The 11,400-nt window shown below is 42.2% G+C and overlaps 1 protein-coding gene across 1 annotated transcript; it reads right to left on the minus strand.

Annotated features, from left to right (window-relative positions):
• Nucleotides 1-10,190: 10,190 nt before the first annotated feature.
• LOC126380819 (collagen alpha-2(I) chain-like) lies at nt 10,191-10,777 on the minus strand. The gene is made up of 2 exons (XM_050030414.1): nt 10,481-10,777; nt 10,191-10,361 (listed from the first exon to the last, which is right to left on the minus strand). Exons 1-2 carry the CDS (start codon nt 10,775-10,777, stop codon nt 10,191-10,193), a joined length of 468 nt encoding a protein of 155 aa, XP_049886371.1.
• Nucleotides 10,778-11,400: the final 623 nt, after the last annotated feature.

Consider the following 11,400-nt stretch of genomic DNA (forward strand, 5'->3'; position numbering starts at 1 on the left):
TAACCTAACCTAACCTAACCTAACCTAACCTAACCTAACCTAACCTAACCTAACCTAACCTAACCTAACCTAACCTAACCTAACCTAACCTAACCTAACCTAACCTAACCTAACCTAACCTAACCTAACCTAACCTAACCTAACCTAACCTAACCTAACCTAACCTAACCTAACCTAACCTAACCTAACCTAACCTAACCTAACCTAACCTAACCTAACCTAACCTAACCTAACCTAACCTAACCTAACCTAACCTAACCTAACCTAACCTAACCTAACCTAACCTAACCTAACCTAACCTAACCTAACCTAACCTAACCTAACCTAACCTAACCTAACCTAACCTAACCTAACCTAACCTAACCTAACCTAACCTAACCTAACCTAACCTAACCTAACCTAACCTAACCTAACCTAACCTAACCTAACCTAACCTAACCTAACCTAACCTAACCTAACCTAACCTAACCTAACCTAACCTAACCTAACCTAACCTAACCTAACCTAACCTAACCTAACCTAACCTAACCTAACCTAACCTAACCTAACCTAACCTAACCTAACCTAACCTAACCTAACCTAACCTAACCTAACCTAACCTAACCTAACCTAACCTAACCTAACCTAACCTAACCTAACCTAACCTAACCTAACCTAACCTAACCTAACCTAACCTAACCTAACCTAACCTAACCTAACCTAACCTAACCTAACCTAACCTAACCTAACCTAACCTAACCTAACCTAACCTAACCTAACCTAACCTAACCTAACCTAACCTAACCTAACCTAACCTAACCTAACCTAACCTAACCTAACCTAACCTAACCTAACCTAACCTAACCTAACCTAACCTAACCTAACCTAACCTAACCTAACCTAACCTAACCTAACCTAACCTAACCTAACCTAACCTAACCTAACCTAACCTAACCTAACCTAACCTAACCTAACCTAACCTAACCTAACCTAACCTAACCTAACCTAACCTAACCTAACCTAACCTAACCTAACCTAACCTAACCTAACCTAACCTAACCTAACCTAACCTAACCTAACCTAACCTAACCTAACCTAACCTAACCTAACCTAACCTAACCTAACCTAACCTAACCTAACCTAACCTAACCTAACCTAACCTAACCTAACCTAACCTAACCTAACCTAACCTAACCTAACCTAACCTAACCTAACCTAACCTAACCTAACCTAACCTAACCTAACCTAACCTAACCTAACCTAACCTAACCTAACCTAACCTAACCTAACCTAACCTAACCTAACCTAACCTAACCTAACCTAACCTAACCTAACCTAACCTAACCTAACCTAACCTAACCTAACCTAACCTAACCTAACCTAACCTAACCTAACCTAACCTAACCTAACCTAACCTAACCTAACCTAACCTAACCTAACCTAACCTAACCTAACCTAACCTAACCTAACCTAACCTAACCTAACCTAACCTAACCTAACCTAACCTAACCTAACCTAACCTAACCTAACCTAACCTAACCTAACCTAACCTAACCTAACCTAACCTAACCTAACCTAACCTAACCTAACCTAACCTAACCTAACCTAACCTAACCTAACCTAACCTAACCTAACCTAACCTAACCTAACCTAACCTAACCTAACCTAACCTAACCTAACCTAACCTAACCTAACCTAACCTAACCTAACCTAACCTAACCTAACCTAACCTAACCTAACCTAACCTAACCTAACCTAACCTAACCTAACCTAACCTAACCTAACCTAACCTAACCTAACCTAACCTAACCTAACCTAACCTAACCTAACCTAACCTAACCTAACCTAACCTAACCTAACCTAACCTAACCTAACCTAACCTAACCTAACCTAACCTAACCTAACCTAACCTAACCTAACCTAACCTAACCTAACCTAACCTAACCTAACCTAACCTAACCTAACCTAACCTAACCTAACCTAACCTAACCTAACCTAACCTAACCTAACCTAACCTAACCTAACCTAACCTAACCTAACCTAACCTAACCTAACCTAACCTAACCTAACCTAACCTAACCTAACCTAACCTAACCTAACCTAACCTAACCTAACCTAACCTAACCTAACCTAACCTAACCTAACCTAACCTAACCTAACCTAACCTAACCTAACCTAACCTAACCTAACCTAACCTAACCTAACCTAACCTAACCTAACCTAACCTAACCTAACCTAACCTAACCTAACCTAACCTAACCTAACCTAACCTAACCTAACCTAACCTAACCTAACCTAACCTAACCTAACCTAACCTAACCTAACCTAACCTAACCTAACCTAACCTAACCTAACCTAACCTAACCTAACCTAACCTAACCTAACCTAACCTAACCTAACCTAACCTAACCTAACCTAACCTAACCTAACCTAACCTAACCTAACCTAACCTAACCTAACCTAACCTAACCTAACCTAACCTAACCTAACCTAACCTAACCTAACCTAACCTAACCTAACCTAACCTAACCTAACCTAACCTAACCTAACCTAACCTAACCTAACCTAACCTAACCTAACCTAACCTAACCTAACCTAACCTAACCTAACCTAACCTAACCTAACCTAACCTAACCTAACCTAACCTAACCTAACCTAACCTAACCTAACCTAACCTAACCTAACCTAACCTAACCTAACCTAACCTAACCTAACCTAACCTAACCTAACCTAACCTAACCTAACCTAACCTAACCTAACCTAACCTAACCTAACCTAACCTAACCTAACCTAACCTAACCTAACCTAACCTAACCTAACCTAACCTAACCTAACCTAACCTAACCTAACCTAACCTAACCTAACCTAACCTAACCTAACCTAACCTAACCTAACCTAACCTAACCTAACCTAACCTAACCTAACCTAACCTAACCTAACCTAACCTAACCTAACCTAACCTAACCTAACCTAACCTAACCTAACCTAACCTAACCTAACCTAACCTAACCTAACCTAACCTAACCTAACCTAACCTAACCTAACCTAACCTAACCTAACCTAACCTAACCTAACCTAACCTAACCTAACCTAACCTAACCTAACCTAACCTAACCTAACCTAACCTAACCTAACCTAACCTAACCTAACCTAACCTAACCTAACCTAACCTAACCTAACCTAACCTAACCTAACCTAACCTAACCTAACCTAACCTAACCTAACCTAACCTAACCTAACCTAACCTAACCTAACCTAACCTAACCTAACCTAACCTAACCTAACCTAACCTAACCTAACCTAACCTAACCTAACCTAACCTAACCTAACCTAACCTAACCTAACCTAACCTAACCTAACCTAACCTAACCTAACCTAACCTAACCTAACCTAACCTAACCTAACCTAACCTAACCTAACCTAACCTAACCTAACCTAACCTAACCTAACCTAACCTAACCTAACCTAACCTAACCTAACCTAACCTAACCTAACCTAACCTAACCTAACCTAACCTAACCTAACCTAACCTAACCTAACCTAACCTAACCTAACCTAACCTAACCTAACCTAACCTAACCTAACCTAACCTAACCTAACCTAACCTAACCTAACCTAACCTAACCTAACCTAACCTAACCTAACCTAACCTAACCTAACCTAACCTAACCTAACCTAACCTAACCTAACCTAACCTAACCTAACCTAACCTAACCTAACCTAACCTAACCTAACCTAACCTAACCTAACCTAACCTAACCTAACCTAACCTAACCTAACCTAACCTAACCTAACCTAACCTAACCTAACCTAACCTAACCTAACCTAACCTAACCTAACCTAACCTAACCTAACCTAACCTAACCTAACCTAACCTAACCTAACCTAACCTAACCTAACCTAACCTAACCTAACCTAACCTAACCTAACCTAACCTAACCTAACCTAACCTAACCTAACCTAACCTAACCTAACCTAACCTAACCTAACCTAACCTAACCTAACCTAACCTAACCTAACCTAACCTAACCTAACCTAACCTAACCTAACCTAACCTAACCTAACCTAACCTAACCTAACTAACCTAACCTAACCTAACCTAACCTAACCTAACCTAACCTAACCTAACCTAACCTAACCTAACCTAACCTAACCTAACCTAACCTAACCTAACCTAACCTAACCTAACCTAACCTAACCTAACCTAACCTAACCTAACCTAACCTAACCTAACCTAACCTAACCTAACCTAACCTAACCTAACCTAACCTAACCTAACCTAACCTAACCTAACCTAACCTAACCTAACCTAACCTAACCTAACCTAACCTAACCTAACCTAACCTAACCTAACCTAACCTAACCTAACCTAACCTAACCTAACCTAACCTAACCTAACCTAACCTAACCTAACCTAACCTAACCTAACCTAACCTAACCTAACCTAACCTAACCTAACCTAACCTAACCTAACCTAACCTAACCTAACCTAACCTAACCTAACCTAACCTAACCTAACCTAACCTAACCTAACCTAACCTAACCTAACCTAACCTAACCTAACCTAACCTAACCTAACCTAACCTAACCTAACCTAACCTAACCTAACCTAACCTAACCTAACCTAACCTAACCTAACCTAACCTAACCTAACCTAACCTAACCTAACCTAACCTAACCTAACCTAACCTAACCTAACCTAACCTAACCTAACCTAACCTAACCTAACCTAACCTAACCTAACCTAACCTAACCTAACCTAACCTAACCTAACCTAACCTAACCTAACCTAACCTAACCTAACCTAACCTAACCTAACCTAACCTAACCTAACCTAACCTAACCTAACCTAACCTAACCTAACCTAACCTAACCTAACCTAACCTAACCTAACCTAACCTAACCTAACCTAACCTAACCTAACCTAACCTAACCTAACCTAACCTAACCTAACCTAACCTAACCTAACCTAACCTAACCTAACCTAACCTAACCTAACCTAACCTAACCTAACCTAACCTAACCTAACCTAACCTAACCTAACCTAACCTAACCTAACCTAACCTAACCTAACCTAACCTAACCTAACCTAACCTAACCTAACCTAACCTAACCTAACCTAACCTAACCTAACCTAACCTAACCTAACCTAACCTAACCTAACCTAACCTAACCTAACCTAACCTAACCTAACCTAACCTAACCTAACCTAACCTAACCTAACCTAACCTAACCTAACCTAACCTAACCTAACCTAACCTAACCTAACCTAACCTAACCTAACCTAACCTAACCTAACCTAACCTAACCTAACCTAACCTAACCTAACCTAACCTAACCTAACCTAACCTAACCTAACCTAACCTAACCTAACCTAACCTAACCTAACCTAACCTAACCTAACCTAACCTAACCTAACCTAACCTAACCTAACCTAACCTAACCTAACCTAACCTAACCTAACCTAACCTAACCTAACCTAACCTAACCTAACCTAACCTAACCTAACCTAACCTAACCTAACCTAACCTAACCTAACCTAACCTAACCTAACCTAACCTAACCTAACCTAACCTAACCTAACCTAACCTAACCTAACCTAACCTAACCTAACCTAACCTAACCTAACCTAACCTAACCTAACCTAACCTAACCTAACCTAACCTAACCTAACCTAACCTAACCTAACCTAACCTAACCTAACCTAACCTAACCTAACCTAACCTAACCTAACCTAACCTAACCTAACCTAACCTAACCTAACCTAACCTAACCTAACCTAACCTAACCTAACCTAACCTAACCTAACCTAACCTAACCTAACCTAACCTAACCTAACCTAACCTAACCTAACCTAACCTAACCTAACCTAACCTAACCTAACCTAACCTAACCTAACCTAACCTAACCTAACCTAACCTAACCTAACCTAACCTAACCTAACCTAACCTAACCTAACCTAACCTAACCTAACCTAACCTAACCTAACCTAACCTAACCTAACCTAACCTAACCTAACCTAACCTAACCTAACCTAACCTAACCTAACCTAACCTAACCTAACCTAACCTAACCTAACCTAACCTAACCTAACCTAACCTAACCTAACCTAACCTAACCTAACCTAACCTAACCTAACCTAACCTAACCTAACCTAACCTAACCTAACCTAACCTAACCTAACCTAACCTAACCTAACCTAACCTAACCTAACCTAACCTAACCTAACCTAACCTAACCTAACCTAACCTAACCTAACCTAACCTAACCTAACCTAACCTAACCTAACCTAACCTAACCTAACCTAACCTAACCTAACCTAACCTAACCTAACCTAACCTAACCTAACCTAACCTAACCTAACCTAACCTAACCTAACCTAACCTAACCTAACCTAACCTAACCTAACCTAACCTAACCTAACCTAACCTAACCTAACCTAACCTAACCTAACCTAACCTAACCTAACCTAACCTAACCTAACCTAACCTAACCTAACCTAACCTAACCTAACCTAACCTAACCTAACCTAACCTAACCTAACCTAACCTAACCTAACCTAACCTAACCTAACCTAACCTAACCTAACCTAACCTAACCTAACCTAACCTAACCTAACCTAACCTAACCTAACCTAACCTAACCTAACCTAACCTAACCTAACCTAACCTAACCTAACCTAACCTAACCTAACCTAACCTAACCTAACCTAACCTAACCTAACCTAACCTAACCTAACCTAACCTAACCTAACCTAACCTAACCTAACCTAACCTAACCTAACCTAACCTAACCTAACCTAACCTAACCTAACCTAACCTAACCTAACCTAACCTAACCTAACCTAACCTAACCTAACCTAACCTAACCTAACCTAACCTAACCTAACCTAACCTAACCTAACCTAACCTAACCTAACCTAACCTAACCTAACCTAACCTAACCTAACCTAACCTAACCTAACCTAACCTAACCTAACCTAACCTAACCTAACCTAACCTAACCTAACCTAACCTAACCTAACCTAACCTAACCTAACCTAACCTAACCTAACCTAACCTAACCTAACCTAACCTAACCTAACCTAACCTAACCTAACCTAACCTAACCTAACCTAACCTAACCTAACCTAACCTAACCTAACCTAACCTAACCTAACCTAACCTAACCTAACCTAACCTAACCTAACCTAACCTAACCTAACCTAACCTAACCTAACCTAACCTAACCTAACCTAACCTAACCTAACCTAACCTAACCTAACCTAACCTAACCTAACCTAACCTAACCTAACCTAACCTAACCTAACCTAACCTAACCTAACCTAACCTAACCTAACCTAACCTAACCTAACCTAACCTAACCTAACCTAACCTAACCTAACCTAACCTAACCTAACCTAACCTAACCTAACCTAACCTAACCTAACCTAACCTAACCTAACCTAACCTAACCTAACCTAACCTAACCTAACCTAACCTAACCTAACCTAACCTAACCTAACCTAACCTAACCTAACCTAACCTAACCTAACCTAACCTAACCTAACCTAACCTAACCTAACCTAACCTAACCTAACCTAACCTAACCTAACCTAACCTAACCTAACCTAACCTAACCTAACCTAACCTAACCTAACCTAACCTAACCTAACCTAACCTAACCTAACCTAACCTAACCTAACCTAACCTAACCTAACCTAACCTAACCTAACCTAACCTAACCTAACCTAACCTAACCTAACCTAACCTAACCTAACCTAACCTAACCTAACCTAACCTAACCTAACCTAACCTAACCTAACCTAACCTAACCTAACCTAACCTAACCTAACCTAACCTAACCTAACCTAACCTAACCTAACCTAACCTAACCTAACCTAACCTAACCTAACCTAACCTAACCTAACCTAACCTAACCTAACCTAACCTAACCTAACCTAACCTAACCTAACCTAACCTAACCTAACCTAACCTAACCTAACCTAACCTAACCTAACCTAACCTAACCTAACCTAACCTAACCTAACCTAACCTAACCTAACCTAACCTAACCTAACCTAACCTAACCTAACCTAACCTAACCTAACCTAACCTAACCTAACCTAACCTAACCTAACCTAACCTAACCTAACCTAACCTAACCTAACCTAACCTAACCTAACCTAACCTAACCTAACCTAACCTAACCTAACCTAACCTAACCTAACCTAACCTAACCTAACCTAACCTAACCTAACCTAACCTAACCTAACCTAACCTAACCTAACCTAACCTAACCTAACCTAACCTAACCTAACCTAACCTAACCTAACCTAACCTAACCTAACCTAACCTAACCTAACCTAACCTAACCTAACCTAACCTAACCTAACCTAACCTAACCTAACCTAACCTAACCTAACCTAACCTAACCTAACCTAACCTAACCTAACCTAACCTAACCTAACCTAACCTAACCTAACCTAACCTAACCTAACCTAACCTAACCTAACCTAACCTAACCTAACCTAACCTAACCTAACCTAACCTAACCTAACCTAACCTAACCTAACCTAACCTAACCTAACCTAACCTAACCTAACCTAACCTAACCTAACCTAACCTAACCTAACCTAACCTAACCTAACCTAACCTAACCTAACCTAACCTAACCTAACCTAACCTAACCTAACCTAACCTAACCTAACCTAACCTAACCTAACCTAACCTAACCTAACCTAACCTAACCTAACCTAACCTAACCTAACCTAACCTAACCTAACCTAACCTAACCTAACCTAACCTAACCTAACCTAACCTAACCTAACCTAACCTAACCTAACCTAACCTAACCTAACCTAACCTAACCTAACCTAACCTAACCTAACCTAACCTAACCTAACCTAACCTAACCTAACCTAACCTAACCTAACCTAACCTAACCTAACCTAACCTAACCTAACCTAACCTAACCTAACCTAACCTAACCTAACCTAACCTAACCTAACCTAACCTAACCTAACCTAACCTAACCTAACCTAACCTAACCTAACCTAACCTAACCTAACCTAACCTAACCTAACCTAACCTAACCTAACCTAACCTAACCTAACCTAACCTAACCTAACCTAACCTAACCTAACCTAACCTAACCTAACCTAACCTAACCTAACCTAACCTAACCTAACCTAACCTAACCTAACCTAACCTAACCTAACCTAACCTAACCTAACCTAACCTAACCTAACCTAACCTAACCTAACCTAACCTAACCTAACCTAACCTAACCTAACCTAACCTAACCTAACCTAACCTAACCTAACCTAACCTAACCTAACCTAACCTAACCTAACCTAACCTAACCTAACCTAACCTAACCTAACCTAACCTAACCTAACCTAACCTAACCTAACCTAACCTAACCTAACCTAACCTAACCTAACCTAACCTAACCTAACCTAACCTAACCTAACCTAACCTAACCTAACCTAACCTAACCTAACCTAACCTAACCTAACCTAACCTAACCTAACCTAACCTAACCTAACCTAACCTAACCTAACCTAACCTAACCTAACCTAACCTAACCTAACCTAACCTAACCTAACCTAACCTAACCTAACCTAACCTAACCTAACCTAACCTAACCTAACCTAACCTAACCTAACCTAACCTAACCTAACCTAACCTAACCTAACCTAACCTAACCTAACCTAACCTAACCTAACCTAACCTAACCTAACCTAACCTAACCTAACCTAACCTAACCTAACCTAACCTAACCTAACCTAACCTAACCTAACCTAACCTAACCTAACCTAACCTAACCTAACCTAACCTAACCTAACCTAACCTAACCTAACCTAACCTAACCTAACCTAACCTAACCTAACCTAACCTAACCTAACCTAACCTAACCTAACCTAACCTAACCTAACCTAACCTAACCTAACCTAACCTAACCTAACCTAACCTAACCTAACCTAACCTAACCTAACCTAACCTAACCTAACCTAACCTAACCTAACCTAACCTAACCTAACCTAACCTAACCTAACCTAACCTAACCTAACCTAACCTAACCTAACCTAACCTAACCTAACCTAACCTAACCTAACCTAACCTAACCTAACCTAACCTAACCTAACCTAACCTAACCTAACCTAACCTAACCTAACCTAACCTAACCTAACCTAACCTAACCTAACCTAACCTAACCTAACCTAACCATCAGTCGGTTCCCGACAGTCGGAGGGAACACTTGTGCACAGCACAAGATATCCTGCCGGCCCTGCCGACTCCTGCCGACCCCTGCCGGCCGTCTCCTGCCGGCCGGCCCTGCCGCTCCTGCCGAACCCCTGCCGGCTGGCCCTGCCGCCCTGCCGGCTGGTCCTGCCGCTCCTGCCGACCCCTGCCGGCTGGCCCTGCCGCCCTGCCGACCCCTGCCGGCTGGCCCTGCCGCCCTGCCGACCCCTGCCGGCTGGCCCTGCCGCCCTGCCGGCTGGTCCTGCCGCTCCTGCCATCCCTGCCGGCTGGCCCTGCCGCTCCTGCCGGGTGGACCTGCCGATCCTGCCGGCTGGTTCTGCCGCACCTGCCACCCCTGCCGGCCGGCCCTGCCGCCCTTGCCGGGTGGTCCTGCCGTTCCTGCCGGGTGGTCCTGCCGCTCCTGCCGGCTGGTCCTGCCATCCCTGCTGGTTAAGCCGGCCCTGCCAGCCCGGGCCCTGCCGACTCCTGCCGGCGGGCCCTGCCATTTCCTGCCGACTCCTGCCGGCAGGCCCTGCCATTTCCTGCCGACTCCTGCCGGCAGGCCCTGCCATTTCCTGCCGACTCCACCATGTCTTTTTACGGGGACTGCTTTGAAGACGATGACCTGGAGCTGGAAGACTACCTCGGGGAAGGATCCCGAGACTGGGAACAACATCATGCTGATCAAGAGCTAGCAAGAGAAACTAGAGCTGCCAAGAACGCAAAATCGAACCCACCTCCACCGACTCCATCGCAAACTTCGAACCACAACAAGACTATACTCGATAACCTCGTTAAAGAATATGAAGCGATTACCCAAGAAATAGTGTCCAAGCTTAATGAGGGAAGAAGTGTCACCGCCGTTAATAAAAAATTAGTCATTAGTCTGTGTACCCAAATGCAAATCAAGCTCAAATCTGCGGTCGACAGCCTTGATTGGTCTCCACCCCCACCCCCGACTACAAAGGAACCCAAGATACCTTCTAGTGAGGATATCAAAAAGGAAATAGTGACGTGTGTCAGAGCAGAAATGCAGAAGCTCACGAAACAACTTGCGAATACTGCTGCCGCCCCTACTCGCCCGTCTTATAGCCAGGTCGCCGCCGGACCTACGCCATGGCCTAGTGTGAACATCAGTGCTAAATCCCCGAACTATAATTCACCACCTATTACTAAACCAGCCATTATAATCACT

The sequence above is a fragment of the Pectinophora gossypiella genome, unplaced genomic scaffold, assembly GCF_024362695.1.
Source record: "Pectinophora gossypiella unplaced genomic scaffold, ilPecGoss1.1 Pgos_104, whole genome shotgun sequence".
Taxonomy (NCBI): Eukaryota; Metazoa; Arthropoda; class Insecta; order Lepidoptera; family Gelechiidae; genus Pectinophora; species Pectinophora gossypiella.

Excerpts from the sequence above, each read along its gene's own strand:
- LOC126380819 (XM_050030414.1), bottom strand. The coding sequence starts at position 10,777 with ATGGCAGGGCCTGCCGGCAGGAGTCGGCAGGAAATGGCAGGGCCTGCC. Across the intron at positions 10,362-10,480 it reads AGGGCCAGCCGGCAGGGATG|GAGCGGCAGGACCAGCCGGC; the intron begins GCAGGAGCGGCA and ends AGGGGTCGGCAG.